A 22,266-nucleotide genomic window follows, 5' to 3' on the forward strand; every position below is an offset into this window, starting at 1 on the left:
GGTGCCCATCTCTAATGGTGGTTAGGTAGATAAAGGGTAGAAATGTGTCATGAAGCTTCAAGCGAATGACTGTAGATGCCGGACAAGATGCAGTCGGTGCCTGTTTCACTCTGGTCGATTTTCATGCCTCCGTTGCGCCGTATCCTAAATAAAATCACAGATCTGTCTTGTCCACCCGATGCAATCTCACCGAGTTTTTGATGGTTACACGTTGTAATACTAACCGGTTGGATGTTAAGACCTTTGCAGAGTTGCTCGTTCTTTTTCCCCCAGTGATTTTAAAATATTAAAGCCATCAGGAGGGTTGAAGCTGATTTACCAAAAGGGAAAAAAAATTCACAAATGTGTTTTGAGTATTGAACTGCCGTTGACATCTAAAGTCCCAACCATGCTGTTTTCCTCCACACTCCAGCAATCAGGACATCCAGCAAACCCATAAAAAACCAAACTAATAGCATGAATATTCAGTGACCTAGAATACTAATTATTGTCATGAATATTAATGTGATCGGACTTGCTTTTTCCTCTTCTCTTTCTCTCTAGCTCTTTTTTTTTTTTTTTTTTTTTCCCCCCCTTCAGCCAGCTCTAAAGATGGACCATAATGAGAGCATTTAAGAGAGAGAGGGCTCTCCGCCGTGACAGGGACCGGGGTAATAAGGAGAGCTTGATTAACGTGGTGCACTTGGGGGAGAGATGAGAAGATTCACGTGGGCCTGTTGTGGGGGGAGGCAATGAGGCACCGGCGGCTGTGTTGCTGCTCCCTCAGATTAATGAGGCCTAAGAGTGCATTAGGAACAGTGACAAAGGTTTGATCTAATGGGCTCAGTCATTTTTCCTTTGAGTGACAGACGCACAGAAGTAATTGGCTGTGCAGAATGGCAGCTCATTGGCAGTACTTAAGGATACATTATCCCCGTTGTGTGGCCCGCAGAGGCTGTTTATCAAAACTGCTCACACTGCAGACATGCATTCGCTTAGCTGCTGTTACAGTGGCAATAGCTATTAAAAAAAAAAGTCATCTCGCATTCGTATCTATTGTCTCTTTTTCGAAAATAAAGTTTCTTTGTTCCATTTTCTTAAGAGTCTGGAGGATATTTGAATACTGGCAGTCGTCCCTCCCCATCCCGAAGGGGCCCTGGTCACAGCCTGCAGGGTTCGAGGAGGTTTGTAGGCTCATGCAAAGCTCCCAAAGTTAGTTCAGTTAATCTTACCAGGTTTTGATGTAGATCCAGCATGCAGGTAAGTCCTCCTCCCTCCCCACCCCCTCTCCAATTTCATTATTAATAACTTCCACAGACAGTCAAAGGGATTAGGAAGCATTTTACATCTTTTGCCTCAGGCCCTACACATGCTTCACTTTACCTGCAAGCAGTATAATAACTCCAAATTATTTGATTTTGCGCTGTTATTTTTTGCAAAGTTGAATTCACAATTGCTAACAGAATTCACAACCGAATAACATCAGTACAAAGTAGAGCATTTGCCAGTGTAAAACGGTCACCTCTGGGTCTTAAAGATGCAGTCCCTTAACAAGCAGGTAACCTCAGTCAGGACTTGCCCAGAAAGCAAAGCATACCTTATTTATTACTGTTACTTGTTAAAACTACTAAAAAAATAGCAATATGCCTGCTGGGAAAGGAAAGCACGCTTTGATCCCAGCAGAATAAATAGTCTGGGATCTTGAGCAGAAGCCCTTGGTGAAGATCTTGAGTTTGACTTTCTTTTAGAAGAGACATCTCCTCTGATGACTTAATTTTCCTCCACACTTGCTGTGTTGGTTTGGCGTGCTCTGAGAATAATAGCTTTTCTCGTTATACTCCCAGCACCATGTCCTTCACTGCCAGGATATTTCTTGGCATTGCCTTGTTTGTTCATTAGTATTGACCCTTCTCGGTTTGTACACTACTAATCAAGCCCGGTTTGCAGAGGCTGCCCTGCCAGGCTGTGAGATGGAAGGTCTTCCTCTATTAATAGCTGTTTATCTTCAGGAAATTTGTTCAGATAATAAATTCTTCTGAAAAAAATAATAAATATAAGTTAAACCCACAAGCAAGTTGTCTGCAAGTATTGAAAAATAATTGTCAGTGTATTGAAGGAAAGTTTCAATACTGGAACCAGCGTGTTTTGGAAAGATACTGTCGTCTCACTCTTTCTTGTCCATGTGCAAGTAACCTCAAGTTATTTTAGGTCTCTGATAAGCCCAAGGCAGAAATGATGCGTTGTTTGCACGCTGCCATTGGATCAAAACAGAATCTGTAGCAATACTTTAGTAGGTTTTCCCTCGCTAATAACCCCACACAAGGACCTGGTTATGGAAGTTGGAGATCTCCAGCCCTGGTTCCACAGATGATCTTCCTGAAAACGTGGCCAGCCAGTGCTCTGACAGCTGGGCAGTACCTTCCTTTCAAGTGCCGACTTACTCTACTCAGTTGGAGAGGCAAGGAGCTGTAAGTAGCAGTTTTCCCAGATTTCAGTGCAGGGCATGATCTCCAGAGCTGGCAAGGAAAGGAGGATGCATCAGTAAAAGATGAATGCTGTGATCTCAGACAGCAAAGTGATGGAACCCAGAAGAGCTATCCCCAAATTTTCCTCAGCTAAAGTAGGAGTTGTCCCCACATTCATATGAACAGGCAAAGCACAAAGCAGCAAGCGTCAGAGCTTTGGATGGTCAGCTGCTTCTTAGGAAAGTTTTGGCCACCGGAAAGATTTCTGCACAATTCTGGGAACAATTCCTGAATGTTATACAGACTTGAGGAAAGGGGAAGGGAATACTTTTCATCTTTCTGCAGCTAGCAAAGTGACCTCTTTTACTTTCCTTTTGCACCCTAATGCCTGAAGAAACTTCAGGGAGCAATGTTGGGTATGGATTTCGAACGGGCGACCAACAGCCAATCTAATCTACTTGATGGTGTCTTTTACTGAATTAGAGGGCATTTCAAGAATAGGCAGTATTCCTGCAACATAAATTGACCCAACATGATTTGAAACAATTAACCCTCTGATATCAAGAGTCAGGATTTCCTGACCCACAACTCTAATGTATTTTTCATTAGTTCTAACAGCTGGTGAGCTCAGCCCTCTGGCCTTAAGAGGTTTATTTCTTTTTTTGGAAGAGAAACTCGTCATGAACATGAAGAGCGTAACGCAAATAAAACATGGCCATGGTGAAAGCATAGCAGTAGGCTGTAGTTCAACTGATCGGGTCTTTCTGTGCTTCTGTGCAGCCACTCTCTGCGGGTCTCATACACTGCTGCTTCACGGAAAAATACAGTTCTGCTTCACGACTCTTGCAATGTCTGCTCGTCTCATAAATTCAAGAGTATATTAGTTGCACTCCTGAATGTAACTTCTTGTAACCAAGTGATTTGTTTGGGAGAGATCACAAATGTGTCTACAGCAGGAAATAGAGCCCACCTCCATGTATTTAAGTCACTTGTATCTCACTTTTTAAGGTACAGTTGTGAATTATATTAATTCTGTATTTGTAATTAGTAGATGGCGTAGTTGATGAAGGCTTGAAGTGATGTGTCTGTTTAAAATAATCTGTGATGCCTAGTGACAATTTACTATATTATTTTTGTTAAGTTAAAAGACAGCAAAAGGGCAATTGCTAAAAATGCTGTCCACCATACTGTTCCAAGAGCAACATGACAAAAACCCTGAATGGTTTCTTTTTTCATTGGGAAGGTTACTGCATGTATGTAAGATAACATTTATGTTAAACTTTATCGTATCTTTTATTGAAATCTTTATAATACACAGAGTCTTTATCTTTTGGTTCTTACTAACTAGATGCGCAGTTAGTGTCTTCTGTGGTCCTGTGTTTGTATAAATCTTTGTTATTTTCATAATGTTTCTGAGTGTTGTAATCTGACGTTGCATTTATGGTCTGTTGTTTTGTAAATCTGAAACAACTGTGTATGAAGAGCCAAAGTGAGTCCCTCTGAGCATGGGAAATGGAGACGCGTTCTGCCCACAGTGTGTGTGTTTCTATTAGCCTCTTAATATGTACATACGTACACACAGGCATGCACTCCTCTGCTTAATTCCTCTTATGCTGTGTCTCTTTACTTCCTCTTTGCTGTTTGCGGCTACTTACACTGAATAGATGGATATATAAATCAGATTTTTTGTGAGCACGCTCACTTTTCGTAGAGGTTCTTGTGCAGAGCACTGACCAAACCTGGAAATTACCTTGAATCTTAATTTGGATGGTTATTGTAGAGCTTAATTGTTTGAACGTTTTGTAAGCGCGATCATAACGAGGTATTTTATAATATCAGAAAAGATAGTTTTAATAAAGCTGTCTAGAGCTAGAAAGAGGAACTCTTCCTTTGATGCTCCTTTGGTAGATGAAAACATTTTTGTTCAATAGGAGACCAGCATCTTTTTTCGCTCATTTGAGACCAGTTCTGGCAACATACTGATATTCATTCAAATATAAATGCCATATTCACTTTGAAATGCAAATTGTTTAAAGAAAAATAGCATATGGTAGAGGTAAGTACCTTTTCAAATCAGCTCCCACATTTTAGGGATGTTAGTACAGCTAAAATTATTCTTTGGAAAGAATCTGGAGCCTTTGACACATTGAAGCTTGAACTAATCAAGGCTTCCCGGTAAGCATATACACATATCCATATCAAGGAAACAGTGCTGAGAATACATGGATTAGCATAGTAATTTAACTGCCCCCTGCTAATCAACTTAAGCAACCAGCTGATGCATATATGATGTATTTGAAGAGACCCTCTTTCACAACTCCAGAATGGGCCAGGTAGCTGACCATGGATTTCATGTTAGTGTCGAGATATGTATCTGTCTGTCTACGTATAGATAGATACGTGTGTGTGTATACATGTGCAGATAGGGGAGTCAACAGATGCAGGATGCATCAAGGCACTGCTTGTAAGAGCTTGAGGTAAAGGCTTCATGTGCCTAACCCAATATACAGGGTTTACTTTTCAGCGAGTATGGCTGGCCACCTCTTTTTAACCATCTCTTGCTTATTTGCCAAAAGGCTGAGATGATTTCTGGTGTTGAGGCTTTATCCTTGAGCAGAAACAAAGGACAGTTGCTTTGTGGAGGTCTGGATTGGGGTTTGTCTGTTATAAACTGGAAAAACTGTAAGAATGTTTTGTAGAAGCTTTGTGCAGCATACAAAATGTGCAAGAACAGCATTTGACTTCCAGTAGTCCTTGGTTTGGTGTGATAACATTAGTGCCTACTGGGGTGGTGCAATCCTGGGCATGCTGCGATTAGACTGAGAAATGGGAAAATTAACAATGGATTGGGAAATGACGATTTGTAAATAAGGTTGTAAGTAACAAGTTAGTGCTAAAGCTGAACACATTCAGCAGGGGGAGACGAAAGGGCATACTCTGTTTTCTGTAGTCCAGCCCTTCTGATATCTACCCATGGATTCTGGCTTGCATGGTCTGATACATCATGAGAATCTTAGAGCATGTGAAAAAAGTGGGATTTAACCTTGAATAAATGTTATCACAAGGGTTGCAGGTAGCAGAGTTATCAGACCATGGCAATAGAAAAGGTAGAGCTGAGTTGGGTTGCTTCATTGACCAGTAAAGTATTACATGGTGGGACGTGGCACCTATTTCTTGCTAGCAGCCCATACCTTTCAGAAATGTGAAGCAAAAGAAAAATTCCTATTTGATTTGCAGAATAAGTCACTTCCTCAATAGGTTAGTGTCATAATGTGGGGTGTGGAGTTTCAGAAGATGGCATTAAGATGAAAGTAAAGCTTTTGGTGCTGACATGATGATGTAGAAGTCTTGATATTACACTGGGTATCCTTTTAAATTTTTGATTTTATGTCATGGTTAGAAAGTGACTGGACACTTCTGTTCAAAAATTTGTCAAGTAGGTGAAAGATGTCAACATACAAATATTGCTGCTCTCTGCAACTCAGCCACCCAGCACAGAGTAATGAGGATGTGTCGTCCAGGCAAAGATGTCCAGTAATTGTTCCCGTTTTCCCATGATACCTAGGATACGCTCCATCCCGGCTTTCACGTACCAGTTTTCTCCTTCATGATCTTTGTGACAAAGATGCCCTTGGAGGAATTAATCACATGTAGCTTCCTATTTTGCTAGGTGCAATCTGAAAGATGGCTACAGGCTAAAAGTGTGCTTTTGTGGCTTTGCTCTTGAGTCTGGCAGGGTAGATGCTCATGAAAAATAAGTTGTTTCCAAAGCTATTTACCAGTGATAATCTAAAGATGCTCCAAAAGGTGCTACAGCACAAAGCAAAGCAAAGAGTTTGGATTAATCTGCTACATAATTGTCACCTGTATGTTTGATTTTTGCAAAGTTAAAGGCTAACAAACAAAATCAGAAACAGGACCAGAAAAAAGTTCGTAACTTTGTTGTATGTTCATTTAAAACCAACTCATTTAAAGGTCCTGTTGGTATCTCTCATCCTGTGACTGCAACTTAAGTTGCAGTCAAAGGAACTGCAGCTATTTTGCTGCTTAGATGTGTCGAAGTGGAAATTGTTGGAAATATTTTGAAACAGATGGGAATACAGAGTAGCGTCTGAGTTCAGAGAGGTTGTCTTGTTTTGCTTTGGGGTGGAAGATAGAAGAAAAAGCCTGTGTAGTTTTGAGAGACCCTGGAAATGCTGTTTGAAAGGGACCTCTGGAGATCATCTTGCACCATCCTCCTTCTTGAAGAAGCAGGACTGTCAAAAGTGTTGGATAAGTTCAGCTGTCTCTTTGCATAGCTGAGCTTTGGAAACTTGAGAGGATGGAGATTCCCCAGCTTCTTTTGGTAGTCTGTTCCAGTGCTGCACCTGAACTTCCCAAGCTGTATTGTTGCTGCTGTTTTATATTATTATCTACAACTACCACCTATTTGGCTCCTTGACCTTTATAAGTGTCTTTCTAGTAGCTTTAGGCAGCTGTTAGATCAGCCTCCTGTTAACCAAACTAAACCAGCTCAGCCTCCTCAGCACTCGTGGGCCGTGTGTATTAGACCTTTAACTGTCTTGGCAGTTCTTTGCTGGCTCTTCTCCCCCTTCCCAGCAGTTCTTTTGAATTGTGGGACCCAGAACCAAGTACAGTGTTTCAGATGCCTATTATGGTGTGCCCAGCTTGTTGTTTGTGTTGAGTACAGCATTCTCTGTGTGCGCACATTCTGCATCCATCGTTGACTCTTGAGTCTTTCACAGCAGTCCTGCTCCTCAACCAACTGGTCCCCAGCCTCTGCTGCCCCACCAGGTTATTCTGCCCCAGGAGCAGGGCTTAGGACTTCTCCTTGTTGAACGACATGGTGTTTATGTTAGCCTAAATCTAAACTTTCTAGCATCTATTTGATCTCAAGTTCTGATATTCATGTCAGCCACTCCCTTTAATTTGGTGTATCATCAAAATAATTTAATTACATTCATAGTTTTTCTGATTGTGAGAACTGGAGGAAAAGTTTTTTTCAAATTGAGAGTCAGTGGCATCACAGAAGTTCATTTGGAAGGAGGTATTTCTTATAAGAGACCTCAAAATACGTACCGTCAGCTAGTGTTTCCATTTCTATTCCAACTTAAATTTGAGCTATAATTTAATCCTCTGCTTTGTGCTTTCCTTTCTGTAGGCCTGACTTCTTTGCTGAAAGTGTCTTTGGAAGATGTCTTTAGAAGGTGCTAAAATACCAGCATTAGCAAACTGTCCTCAGTCGATGGGTCAAGCACACAATGTCCTGAAGGGGACCAGTTGTTGGAGGCATACATTTTTTTCAACAGTTTAGCAGATGATGCTCTGATTATCGAATTCTTTTGGACAGAGAAGGTGATTAGAGAGGAATTATGTGCCAGTAGCTAAAGCACTGCCTTGGGAGGCCCCAACGCGGTTCCAAAATCTACCTTAGACTTTGCATAATTGAGCAAATTAGTTTTTTCCGTACGTGTTTCATGTCTACAAAGTAGAGATTGCCAAGCAGAAGTTCTTGAGAATGAGTAAGTGCGTTCAAGACTCAGCTGGACAGATAGTGTAGTGATGGATCTGTGTTAAGGACTAAAGATGAGATTTAGTCTTGGGAAAGGGGAGGAGAGAAAGGGACAATTATGCCAACTCTAATAAACACAAAGTAGTTCACTAAGCTCTGCTGTCTTCCCAAAGGCTGCTCTGGGAAAAGACATAATGATAGAACTGGGAGTCAGGAGATCTGGGTTTTATTTTCAAGTCTGTCACAATCTTCCTTTGTGGCCCTGGGTCATTTAACCTCTGAAAAATGGGGGAAATGATAGCAGATAATTAACAACCTCACAGGAGCATTGAAAATTAATTCATTAATTTTTCTGAACTCATCAGTAGAAGGTGCAATGGAAATGCAAAGTGTTAGGGTATTCTATAAAATTGTGTCTGTTTCTTTCCCTTTACATGTGTTTTTGAAGAGTATTCTTAAATCCGTAGAAAACCTGTGGGGTACTTTTCGAGAGCCTGCCACAAGGAGTGAAGTTAGCATTGTGAAATATTTGTATCTTTATAATATGCAAGTCCTGTGCCAGGAATGGAGTAAAATCTGCTCAGAAAGCAAAACTGCAGAGCAGACTTCGGCCCATATAAAGTTGTGAGTAAGACCATCAGAAACCTGAGTTTCTGGAAAGGTTTTAATTGTTTCAACTCTAAAATCCACTCAACCAGATCACCCTTCTCCTGTTTTATGGTGAGAAACCTGTCCCTGTTGCTTCCCCTTGCACACACCTGCCAGCATTTTATTGCCCTAGACCTTGCTGATCATGAAAATTCTAAAATTGTTTCTAGTGTTTACTGGGTAAAGGCCATTCTTTGTATTTCATCATCTGTGTAGTAGGCCTTCAGTTAGAGTTCTGATAGGTGTTGCTGTAGGAAGAGACGGGAATTACATTTTAAGTTAATGGAACAAGCCTCTAGCGTGTGCTTTGTGTCATGATATTGGTTTAAGATTAAAAATGCAAGGAAGTTTTTTGCTTGGTCTCGCAATGCTAGTTGTTATTTGTTCCCCATCACTGTATTCTTGGCTTCACTTGGGGGACATACTTAAGTGAAATGTTATTTAGAGGTAGATTCTTTTAAACTCAAGTTGACTTAGTTGTCTCATCCCACTTGCTTGTGTAAACAGTGGTTTTCAGGAATAAATTTCTTTTCTGTGCACAGTCAGGCTTTCATGCTCTACCTGTAACAAGTGGAGAACCTCTGCAAACTGTGACTGGTAGCAGGGTTGTAGAAGATTGTGTTTTCCAGAAGATGAATGAACAGAGTGAGCTGAAATCTTGAAGACTTAGGTTCTTTTGTCAGAAGTTCCTAGCTGGATTTGAGTGGGCTACTGAAATCTGAGGTGCCTCACGCTGGTCACAGGACTGTTGTCTTCAGAGTTTCAGAGAGGGCTGTGGTGTTTTTTGTGTTGGTTAAGTAATCTCGTTTTCTGCTCTGTTAAGACGCACCCATCCATCTTCATGCAAATCAATTTTGTCTTCTCTATTGACACAATTTGTTTTCCATTTATGTCTAGGGAACGTGACTACTAGCACATCTGTGTCTCAGATGGCAAGTGGGATCAGTCTAGTCTCCTTCAACAGTCGTCCGGATGGTATGCATCAGCGCTCTTACTCGGTCTCCAGTGCAGATCAGTGGAGTGAGGCAACAGTCATTGCAAACTCTGGCATTAGCAGTGGTAAGAAACCTGGAGCTGGGAGGGGTTTATCTGCTTTGGGGTGAAGGGGAAGTTCGGTGGTTTGCTTTTTAAAAAAGACAAGGGAAAAAAAATACGACCTGGTGTTCACCCGGATGCTCTGTGGGAAGCCAAACTTCCAGCATCTGAGAGAAAAAGGAGAAATTAGATAAAAGAGAACAGATCAATAAAAAAAAACGTAATATAGGTTTTTCACTTCATATTCTTATTTCCTTGCTCTGTGTGATAGGTATTAGCAGTAAATTATCCTCCAGATCTTTTCATCAGCATGTCCTTTCTCAGCTGTGCTCTTGCTTTAATATGTGCACACTACTGGCATAGTCGTAGTGTTTTCTCTGTGGAGTGTTTAACAGTGTTAAAAGGAGCAAACACTATTCCAGATGGTCTTTTGCAATGATTAGATTGTAACAGCAAGACAGGAGTGGTTGTTTTTAAAGGGTATACATGATATTTGGTAACAAAATGATGTATCTGGCCTCGATGGAGTGCCTAGGAAGGACAGGGTTATAACGCTGTTCACCTATAGCTGACCTGCTGCCTATGCAAATACAAGCATCCTTGGAGCAGCCGTGGCGGGTGGGCAGGCTGGGACTCAGGTGTTGCTGTTGTGGTGGGCTGCCGAGAAGGTTTGTACCAGTGAAGAACATGTGTCCAGGAGCGTGGGGTTTAAAAGGCAGTTGGAGAAATCATGGGAACTTCATGGAACAGAGGGGAAGAGGAGATGAGTGTGTGAAAGAATAGTGAACTGAGGAAGAAATTGAGAATATGGATAAGGGGGAGAAATGTGAATAGGACAGGAGAATGGGGAGGAAAGCTGTTTCTGATGGCTATCCCTAAAATAGTGAGAATTATAGGAGTATGAAAAATGTTTCACATGTCCCATGTACATGTTTGTGTATACGTGTGTTTGTGTGTGTGTACCTCTGTGTGTGTAGTTGTGTATATATATTTATGTGTGTATCTGTATACAGTTTGAATCTGAGTATAGCCCTGATACTGTCTCTGGGTTTTCAAGCAGCTTCGGACAGCTTTCCAGTGCCACCTTATGAGAATGGAGGGCTTAAAATCATGGTCGCCTTGGCTCTGTGTGGCATTAGCTCTCAAGATCATAGCTGCTAAAGCACGTACATTTCTGAAGCTCTAAACTTGTGGGCAGCTTCTTCAGAAGCATTGTATTTGCATCAAAATGTTACAGATTTTAACCGGGAATTTTCTAAAGGAAGCATCCTTTATTTTAGCCTCAGAGACAGCCAGAGATACAGCTAAGCAGCACGATAAAATCCTTCAGTGCTTTCCTCTTCTCTGTCCACCCAACTCACCCACTCTTTTGGAAACTGGTTAGTCTTTTAGGGCAACCAGCATCCCCCTACACGGATTCCATTAGACTGAACTGGTTTCACAGTTAAGGCCATAGATTCCTTTTCCTTTTCCCAAGCTGCTTTGTCATTTTAATCCATCCCAATTCTATTTCCCTTTCAAAAGGTTATACCAGAGCTTCAGCTTTTTGCACCCTTCTTTTGTACTATAGCTTTTCAAAGAAAAGTTGGAGAATATTCTATGTTTGCAGTAGAAGGAAGGCAAGTGAAAACCAAGATGTAGTCTCTGGTCCCTGACACCCTGACATACCTACAGACAGGTGAGCAGATCCTGTGCCCTTGCTCCTTAGTACCAGATGTGACAATTGAGGCTGCAGTAGAGGAAAACCTTCAAAATGCAGAATTCAATGAGCTGCTAAAAGTGGCATGTAATTAATGTGTTGAAAAGTAGAAATATAACCTAAATTCCTACCTCTTCCTTTCCCCTTTACTTCATTAAAGCTGTTTTTACTTTGGCGATATTTGCTGGACATATCTTTTGCTCCTGATGCTGCGCTTCAGCTAGTTTTAAATTCCTGGTGAAGGGAACCTTTTCTTCCACGCGAGCTCTGTACTCCAATTATATGCGGTACCTTTTTCTGACTTAATGTTCATATGTGATTACTTCTGGAGCAAAAGAGATGATGGCTAGAATTATCTATTAAATACTTATTCAAAAAATGCAGGTGACTGGTGGGTACTTCTGAATAAGCCTGACTTGAATAATTTCTTGCAGAGGTTCTAATTTCAAAAAAAAAAAAAAAAAAAAAGGAAAACTTGCTTTTTTAAAATATATGTGGGAAGAACAGTGAGTTCTAGGCAACCAAGGATCAGCAGAAACAGGCACTGCAATAAAACTACTACAAAACCTCAAGAATAACTCATTGCTATCAGTGTATCATCTTTCGGTAAGCCTTTATGCTGGTAAGTTGACGCATGAAAAACTCTTTTTAATTTCAGAGGGTTTTTTCTCCATTAAAAGATTTTTGAATTTTAGTCATAAAAAGGTAATACTGTGAAAGCAGCAGGTATGGCGAGAAGCTAAGCATCTTTTGGAATTCAAATGCCAATGTACTAGAGAATATGCCTGCTTATTGTCACATGGTTTTATTGTAGACAAAATAACATATTGGGATTCAATTTTTCTCTGCACCTTTTTTTCACATTAAATTAATACTTTGTGTGGCTCTGGAGAACTTTTCAAAGTCTTCTGAACCAGACCTTTGGTTTCCTGGGGCTTCTGTCTTTCAAGCAGCTGTGAACATCTCCTAATTAGATAAATTACTTTGTAGTGGGCAGAGCCACAAAACAGGAGGTGCTGGTTAAATTAAAGGGGAAAAATAGAAAAATCCATTCTCTGAAATGGAATGCCCTACTGCTTTATGACTATTACTGTTGTAAGGTTTTACATTTAAGTACCTGAGGTTTAAAATTAAATGTCTAATATAATTTGGCACTGGTAACATGAAGCCTGTGACTGCCCTCGGAGAAAATGTAGACAGCTTAGTTCGGTGTTTCAAATTGCTGTCTGCTTGATAGTGAGCAGGTCGTGCGACTGGCTCACTATTTAGCTAAATACCACCTGCTGTTCAGCATAATTTTAAATGCAGTAACATATTTGCCTTAAAAACTCAGAAATTTAAAAAGACTGTTCTAGCAGCACATGAAAAATTAATTCTTTTTACTTTTTTCTTTTTCTTTTTTTTTTTTTTACTCTTGTAAGTAGTTGACAGAAGTAATTTTAGCAGCAAGAGAGAATAAAAACCGGGGGCAGTAAATCCCTGTCCGGGAACCTCTTGTGTAGATTCTTTATGGACCCAGAATTGATCTACATGTCAGGTCCTGATGCAGTTTAAACTGTTTATCACCCTAATGGCAGTAGAGAGACCATGAACATCAACTTATAATCCTACATGAAAGAAATTGGTGTTTGCAGTCAATGAAGGAGCAGCTTAGCTTTATTGATAGATTTAGAACAATTACTGCTGCTGCAACTATTGGCCGAGAGGTTTTCCTGGATCACATTGGAAGCCTGCAATTTTTTTAATTTGATAAATCTTTTCCTTGATGGATCATTTTTTTCACACGGAATTATCTATAGTTGCTCACGGCTGGGGAATAAGAGGGCTGTCTGCTCTCAGGGGAGCCATGCGTAACCAGTTCAGGTGTTAAAGTTTGGTTCAAGAAAGTACATCTGCACAGTTCCTGCTCTGCAAATTCAGCTTTTACTTTATTCCTTATATTCTTTTTCTTCTGCATGTTTCCTTAGGTAGAAAAGCAGGACTGTTCTGAGGAATTGAGGAAAAGCTGGCCAGGAGTATTGTTGTATTGTTGTGAGGCATCTCAAACTTGAGTACAAAATGCAGGTTTTTTCCTATGGAAAACAGATCAATATTAACTAGTGGTGTTGCTGCCGTTAATGAGAGATGGTGCTGTCCTGCAATCTTTGCAGTTTGTACATCTTTAAAGAACTGGAGGGACAGATCCTCAAACTTAGCATCACAGCTTTTTTTTTTTTTTTTTTAATGGAAAAAACCACAGCCAGCTGTATTAGCTTGCAAAAATTAGGTTCATGAGACTTAACTCACAGAAGACTGAAGATGTTATTTCCTACCTTGAGATGAAGTAGCAGCTTGTTCATTCTCTTTTTAAATGTCAGGTTTTATAGTTTGGATTCTAAGGCTGTGTCCTGAGAATATCGAGGAAGAATTTCTTTCTTAAAGTTACAATATTAAGCACTTCTGAAACAGTGCTGCAAACAGTAGTTTGCATGGGACAGGGATTTCTTTCCTCTGGACTTGTAAATTGTCATTTGAATTCTAGCATGATATAAAATTCTGCAGTAAATCAACTATCTGTTTAAATATCATCCACTTAAGCTTTATCACTGTACAATTGCTTGTACGGGCCATTTGATCTCGGCTGTAATTTATGTAAGTTGTAATACCGGGTGTCTTTTGAGTTTCTAACAGTTTGGTGTTAGGGTTTATTAATGTGAAATTGAGTTCTCACTGTGCCATGGGGTATGAGAGGTCACTGGAGTGTTTATATTAATGCAGACCTTACAACTTGCCTTACTTTTCTGATCGTAAGCACTTGGAATGATTAAATGATGGAGTCTTGTGCTACACATTGCAAAAGAAAATGGTTCAACTTGCTTCTGACAGTCATAACACTTCCATTTCTAAAGTGAACCAGAAAACATCGTTTAGAGTTGTTCAAATGCAGTAGGTAAGTTCTTGACTAGGATAAATTATATCATTTCAAATAGATTCGTAGAATTTCAGAATTATTTGTGTTTTGTGTGTATAGATGGTTTAGATCGGAAAAAAAAAGCTTTTTCCTCCTTTTTAAAGAAGGAAATAGTTACTGGAAAGCAAATGTAATTTTCTTTTTTTCTAGCTGCTCTAGAGTTACTCTAGGGTTGCTAATATTTAATATTTTTAAGTTTGCCATGTATATATGCTAGTAGTTTTCATTGTCTTTAAGAACAGGAAGGAAAATTCATGTACTTTTCACACCCTTTTGTGATCAACAGCCGAATTGCTTCTGGTAAATAGTTCCAGAGGGAAACTTTGTCAGGGTAAACTCCGCTCACAACAACTTATTACTGCCTTTGCTTTCTAAACATCCTAACATACCTTGAGGAAACTTGGGATATGAAGTACTACTTTTTAGCAATTTTCTGGAAAATTATCCCCTTTCAGTGTGAGGCTGCATACTCAAAAGCTATAACAGTATTAAAATGTAGTTGATGTTTTTTACAAGCTCTTACCTGAAGTAACCCAGTCAACCAGAAATATTAAAAAATCCTATGCAACAGTGTCCTAGGTAGCTGGACTCCCACCAGTGTAGTGTCTATGCCTTTACTCAGTCAAGAAAGGGAATAGGAAACTGATATTTTCTCAGAATTGCTGTAGCACCTTCCTTGTGGCTAATAATGCATGGCAAGAACTACCCTGCAGGACTTCGTGTTTCAGATTGATTTTAATTTATACAGGAGGAGATGCAGTTTTGCAACCTGTGGTTCCCAAAAATAATGTAAGGCATGCAGGGCAGAGTGATTGCTGTGCATGGGGTGACAAATAAGTTCCTTATAAATTGGTCTCGAACTTCATCCTTGGTTTCAAAGCAAATTATGAGTTGCTGATCATCTTTCTTGAGAAAGAGGACAGGAATATCCTTGTTAGTGATAATTAGTTAAATTTGCCAAATTGTCCAAGCAGTCTGACAGCACCACCTCATTTAGACTATAATTTTAGCAGTTTTCACTTGTGCAAATTTCATTGCCTCTAAGAGTTGCGTATCTGCTTCTGGATCCTCACCGTAAAGTACGCAAAGTAGAGACAAGACATTTGGAGCTGGATGTTCTGCTATCTTATTCTCATAGTTGTGTCATTCATCTTTTTTTCCATTGCAGCATGATGAAGAGGAGGATACAAAAGACAGTCTGATACTTAGTAAGACCCTAGAAATGGTGATGTTTCATACAGGTTTCTAGAACTTTTTAAAGGAGGAGGAAGCCATATCATTTCAGTGCTTGGCTGGAAAAGGGAGGTCAGCAAGGAAATCTGATTATTCTCTGAGAGCTTGAGCATTAGTCAGAAAAGCGTGGTGTTGCCTGTGCCCTACCTGAGCTTGAAAGCAGACGGAGAGAGGAAACATGACATTTCTGAGGTATGGGCAGATGTCCCATTTGTCTTTTCACTGAGCTTTCTTTTCCAAAGTGGTGTTGGCATAAGGATAAGTTCTCTGAAAAGGGTTTCAGAGTGTTAAACTAAATAATGCTTTCTGCCTGTGGTTCTTGTAGGAATGCATTAGCATCCAGAAACAGTAGGACCCAATGCTTACCCGTTCCATTTTGTAGGCCATAAGAATCTCAATTGAATGGGAGGATTTAAGGTTGCCGTTCCTGGGGAGGTTCCTACAAGTTTCACAACATATAAGTGCTTACTTTGTGTTCACTGGTATGTGATTGTTGCCAAAATGATGGGAAAAGCCTGTCCTGTCATAGGGATGAAGAATATCTGTATGTGAGGTGTTCCTGAAATTCTGCCCAGCATGCCATGCAAAAAAAAAAAAAAAAAAAAAAAAAACCCCACACGTAATCAGGTGCAAAAACCTCTGCAGTCTGCTTGCTTGCTGCTCTCAGTATTCCTTTCATCAGGGCACCCGGGCTGTGGGTTACAGCTCAATGAGTGCCAAACTGTAGATGAGCCATTGCCATTTGGTCCCACTGGACTTTGCATCCATCCAGGGAACACATTGCTTCATGATGAGTTAAAAGAACAAAAGATGTGAAAGTGGTTGTTCTGTTTCCATGTCCATGGTAGAGGGGGGAAGATGGCACCAAAAAACCTTTGAGGCTTAAACTGGTCTGTGTCATGATGTTGGTTTAAGGAGGATTTTGGGTACATGGGCATTTCTGCACAACTTTGCTGGATTTCAGCTAAGTACTTCTGTATTTATCTGGTGCTGCTGTTTATGTCCTGAGCTATATTACATGGATTTTTACAATTCTGCAGTTCTCCAGAAACCCATCTGCTTTTCTTGTTTAAGAACTGATTCTTTCTGCCCCCTCCCTCCCCCCAATTAAAATACAAAGAATTGTTGCATTCACAAATAAATCCTGTGCTTGGTTCCAAAATGGCAAGAAATGCACGTTTTCATCTTCAGATAATTTGACATTGGCAACCTCATGCTCATCTTAATCTTGTTCACAGCCTGAAGTGCCAAATGTCTGTCAGTAAATTGTTTATGTGACTAAATTAACTTTTTGAGTGGAACTATAAAGCTTTCTTTTTTCCCGACATTTACTTATGGATGCTTAAATGCATATTTTGCATTTAGTTTTGTGTAAAATTTAATCTGAAATAGGAAAGCGTATGGCATGTTCCTCATAATAGGGGAAAAAAAGATTATTTTTTTTTTTCTGGTTACTGATGTTGATTAAGCTGACTTGATTGTCTAGCAATGTTCAATAAATCAGTGCTTTTTCTGCCTGTAGCTAGGTCTGGTTGTTACACCTTCTCCATTTGTCCCTACTCGTGAGAGAAGAAAAAAAAAAAAAAACCTCAAACCAAAGCACTTCATTTTTATTATGGAGCATAAACTTCAGCCTGACAGGACGGTGAGAATAGTGAATGTTCTCTTTATCAGGTCTTCAGACTGGTGTCTGGGAGGTGCTCCCTGTTCCTGACCTTTGAGGCACAGGGTTAGTGTGTCGCAGTATACCACTCGCGGTATTTAACCACCGCCAAAAGTCAGTACTTATCAAGTAAGGAAAGTGGATATCCAGCACTGATTTCACTAGAAACAGGGGGTACTTTTAACTTCAGGTTGTGTTTTAAAATATACATCTCTCTCTCTCTCTCTCTCTTTCTCTGTAACTCAGGTGCTTGACGTTTGACAGATACAGGACTTAGAAGTCTGTAAAATCTGTTCTGTTCTCTGTTTCTGTATTGGTATCTGTCAGAATGGAAGGGTTAATATTGAAAGTGGTTGCACCCCTGTACAAAGTGAATTCTTCATCAGGGGGGCTGTCCTGTAATCTCATTTGTATAAAAAGATAGTTTAACCTTCCAAAGTGTGTGTGGGGGTTATATTTGTAGTTTAAGATTGTTTTAATCTTAAATGTTTGCAGTTTGAAATGAGTTTTGCTGTGATGGCTCTTGGCAGGTTAGTCACCAGATAGTTTGAGACAGAGGATCAGCTGTGATTGTTTTTTCCTGGTATCTCAGGAATAAATGTGACCTCTGGTCTTAAAATGCTTAAATAGCGGCCGATACATCAACACATCGACTATGTTCAGCAGTAGCAGAAGGATGAATCTGCTGGCACTAGCTATTAAAAGCTGAAGAGCTACATTTGATGTGAGGATCCTGCATGTGTTCAGGAGTGATGCCTCTTGATAAATTAAAATTGCAAGGAAATAAGTGAATGAGCCGGATTCACACAGTATCCTACAGGAGTTTATGAACTTTGAAAAATAAAATCATGTTTACAGAGAATAATATAAATTGAGAGACATATTCTCAAGTAAACGTACAGGAAACGTACAGGAAAGACATAATACTGCAAGAGCAAAGCGTGGCACTGTAAACTCTTCTAACTCAAATAATAGAGCTTAAAATTTTGATAAGTCCAGTGCATTCCATATTTACGGACCTTATAAGTAAGACTTAAGCAGGGAAATTAGTAAACTTCCCAGATCAGTACACTTTTATTTTTCTTAATATTTTTTCCAAATTCATATAATAATATAAATTTTAAATTTCAATAAAGTTTAGTAAAGTTTTAAACATAAAGTTGAGAAAGTAAAAAGTTACCCAGTTATTCCAGTTTCAGAATTTCTTCTTTTTATGTCCATACTTCAGAAGTTTAAATAGAGGCTTGTAATAATTAGATTTCTTGTTTAACATATGTCCAGAAGCACAGTGCTTTGTTTTGCCAGGATCAGGACGCAGTGTGTGCAAGAAACACACATCATGCTTTTATCTCTTCTCTGGCTTAATGAAGTTTCTCTTCCAATTAACATGAGAGCGGTTGTCTCATCAAGCATGTCTGTTTGCGGGCTCTGTTTCTTTTCAGTCCGGATCAGAGTGTGGGGTGCAGGGATGTTGTGTATACGTTACCTATGGAATCCAACACTTCAAAGCTTCTTCACAGCACATGCAGTTCAAGGGGTGAAAGAAGCCTCTGTGTTAAATCCGATACGCAACTGCTCCACAACCTGCTGATTGTTGGGGGACAGCTGAAGCACAGAGACCTGGCCTTCCTGCAGGTGGAAGAGCATCTCCTTTCAAGTCTCTGGGCCCTTCATTTGTTACAGTTGATATCATCCCTTAATTCAGCGATCATGTGTGCCACCCACGGTCCAGGTCGATGAGGAGTATCCAGTTTGCAAGTCACTGTAGGCGAGTGGCTTTTCTGATGCATGGATTTTGTGAGAGCAAAAGAAGGGCCCTGACTTTCGTTATCTAAAACCTCAGAATTGCTGGTAAGAGCTAGAGAGAGTGCTTGATTAAATTAAAAAAAAAAGTTTGTCAATGACGGTTATGTCATCTGACACCTATAAAAGGTAGCAAAGACATAGCTTTACGTTAAGAGCTTTACTGTTGAACAATAGGTTTCTGCAATAGGAAAATGTTTGATTTTGCCTTTGATTAAAAGTATCCTTGGTGCTGCTTCCATTATTTCTTTTCCTTTCTGATGCTGCTGCTCATGGCGTACGTTACCAGGAAAGGTTTAGCTTTTTCCTGCCTAGCATGAGGCAATTAACTGCCTATTTGCTATGCAGCAGTTTTTCAGCTTTAATCGGAAAATGTTAATAGTGAAAGTCTCTTGGTTTCCTAACCTTTCTCAATTACCGATGAGTGGGTTTGATGCTTGAAGTTATCCAAAGGTTATACAGACTGAAGGTTAAAGTACAAAAGTAGAGACAAGAGACATGGCTCTCTTTCTGGCTCTGAGCATTTCTTTGAAGAGAGTCGGTTTGTCTTTTCCATCTTATTTTGCCTAACTTGAAATACAAGGTAAATATTTTAGTAGGAAATGATTCAGTAAGGTGTGGGTTCATTATTTTCCAGGTGCCTTGAGACCTCAAGCCTCTTATTTCAAGCCAAATATTGTTAAGTGAGGGTTTTTTGCAGTTAGAAGACAATGCTGATTGTTAGATCAGGGCAGAGCTCTGACCCTCTCTGTATAATTGAGGTGAACTTATTATGCGTATCATTTTAACCAACGATATAAAATAGTATTTGTCACACAGCGTTTTATATACTTGATCATGGTGTAGCTTGTTCATCCAAGATGTGTTCTTTTAGTGGTGCTCCAAGTGTTTATTTTTCTGCAAATCACCATTACTTGGACGGTCTTGATGGGTTCACCTGGTCCAGCATGCCACAGTTGGTAACTGTTCTTGAGGTGTCTGATTATCTGCCTGGCTTCAAAAGTGGCAGATTGACTAACCAACACATGACCTGGAATCAAACCAGGAAATACTGTCCTGAAACCATTTCACAGCCGTATGGTTTGTCTTCAAAAGGACCATCCATTTTCTTTCTCCCTCATGGGGTGGCTAAGAACTAGTTACCTGAAATTAATCCCCATAACTAGCTGCCTTTTGTAATATTCTTCACCCTTCCGTTTTGTACACAGTTGATGGCCAGGAGAAGCAATGCCCATAGCATCATACACCCAGTTTGTAGCAATTCAGGGTGACACCATGTAAGGATCACATCTTCTCAACAGAACTGATGCTGCCCAGTGAAAACGTTATGCCAGAAGAATTAGAGACAGCCCTTATACATCTAGACTGTAGATCTAGTCAGCAGGAGCCATGAAGTTAGTTTGCCTTGGGATGTGGTGGCATCCTGCAACATCAAAGACTTGCATCTCTTTCTAGTTTGTTGTCCTTATGTATTCAAACAACTTGTCATGCTTGATCTTTCCACAGGGCATATTCAGCATACAGTACAAAGGAGGCAAACACAAAGATGCATCTGTGTAATGCAGGCTAAGATAAATCAGCAAACTGTGTTAACTCGGGGAGTAGTTCATAATATCTCTGCCCCTGACCTAAACCTGCTTTAGGCAAGGTGTGTAGAGGAAAGATTAGCATCTCATTCCCAGTTCATGTTTTGAGGCTTGCTGGTCCTCTAAAATGCAGTTAGTCTTTACTGCTGATGCTTGTCACTTATTGGCAGCACAGGAGGGTCGCTTAAGAATAGATGTTTCCTCTCCTTGTGTCAGACGGCAAATTCCTTCTGTGATTCTGTGAAGGAGCTTACTTCATAAGATGGCTTTGAAAGGGACTTAACAGGATACAGTTGCTTCTTTTCTTGCTAGCAATACTTCGATTTCAGGAGAGCAAGACGGTGTTTGGCTAGCACTGTAATACATTGCTCCTTAGGAGGGAAAATGTAGTAAGCAAGGTACTTTTGGGGCGGGGGGCGGGGGGTGCTAAATACTATATTGCATTTTTGCTTTCATGCTTCATTTACGATGGCCAGACATTGCGTGTTAGGAGGAAATGAGCTAGAGGTAACTTTGTCTTTCCTTTAGATAAGGGAGATTGTAACAAGGGTCTTACTATCTCCAAAATTATTGAAGCCAGTCCTTCCGATTGCTGTGCCTTACTGTCATGAGACTGACTTTCTCTCACAAGTCCGTGGATGATGTCCCTCGCTTGTCACAAAGTGGCTTATTAGGCTGCCGAGTGGAAACGATCCTGTCATGCCAAACATGCCTTCAGGTCTGCTTTGCTTGAGGCATGCCACCACGTATCAGAAGCCAGACCCTCCAAAAGCAGGGAGATCCCTTTTTTGTCAAGAAGGAAGCTTTGTTTTTCTTACTTAATTGAAATTGCTATTAGAGGGAAGAAGGCAGTAACTTGGGCATTCAGTGGGGCTTTCTGTACATGACAGGATAGCTTTGTGATTTACAGTCTCTAGGCACAAGGCTGGAAAAATGGTAGATGCCGTGGAAAGAGAATACTCCTGAGGCTCTTTCATCTCCATCCCCCAGTTCTGCTCAGAGCTTCCTTTTAATTTCGTTCAGTGCAGCAGGTTAATTTAAGCCCTCGATAGCTGGAGTGTCCAAGCTGAATACAGCTAAACGATGACTGGATGCACCTATTCCTACCACAGGTATGAGCTCTGTGTACTTTAAAAATATTTGCCTTTTTTTTTTCTGTAGGCTGTAATCTCGTGCCACCTCTTCTCCCCCACTCACAAGTGTTTATTATCATCCTCAGTCTTCTGCCAAGCTGCAGTTTTGACAGGATTTTAATGTCAGTCCTGTACATCCGTGCCTGACTCCAGCCTTCTGCAGTCATTGTGCAATTGCAGCATCCCTTTAACTTTGGTTTGAGGCAGAGGAGGAATATAAAGAACTTGATAGAACATTTATGGTAATAGCTGTAAAGGGAAGCTGTAGAGCATTGGATTTCACAGCCAGAAAAATCTCAGCTCGGGGAAATGGGTCTGAAATACAACTACAGATGGTTTTAGTCTATTGCTTCCCCTGTTTAAATAAAAGGATTGCTTTTTTCGCCTCTATTTAAAACACATGTGTAGAAGATGAAAGTGTCCAGCTATTTTTTTATTATTCAGTCCACCAGCTACCGACATCTTTGCCTTATTTCATTTCAACACTAACGGCATAGTAAAAGTTCTGAAATACCCTCTTTGGATTCAGCCTTCCTTGGGTCATGGCAAAGATTCCTGCT

The 22,266-nt window shown here is 40.2% G+C and overlaps 1 protein-coding gene across 1 annotated transcript in view; it reads left to right on the forward strand.

Annotated features, from left to right (window-relative positions):
• The window catches only part of AGAP1 (ArfGAP with GTPase domain, ankyrin repeat and PH domain 1), a 234,923-nt gene that overhangs the window by 116,842 nt on the left and 95,815 nt on the right, over nucleotides 1-22,266 (forward strand). The window contains exon 8 of the mRNA XM_035891073.1: nucleotides 9,502-9,663. Coding sequence (XP_035746966.1) covers nucleotides 9,502-9,663 — 162 coding nt within the window. The remainder of the gene's footprint in view (nucleotides 1-9,501; nucleotides 9,664-22,266) is intronic.

The sequence above is a fragment of the Egretta garzetta genome, unplaced genomic scaffold (genome assembly GCF_000687185.1).
Source record: "Egretta garzetta isolate BGI_Z169 unplaced genomic scaffold, ASM68718v1 scaffold113, whole genome shotgun sequence".
Lineage (NCBI taxonomy): Eukaryota > Metazoa > Chordata > Aves > Pelecaniformes > Ardeidae > Egretta > Egretta garzetta.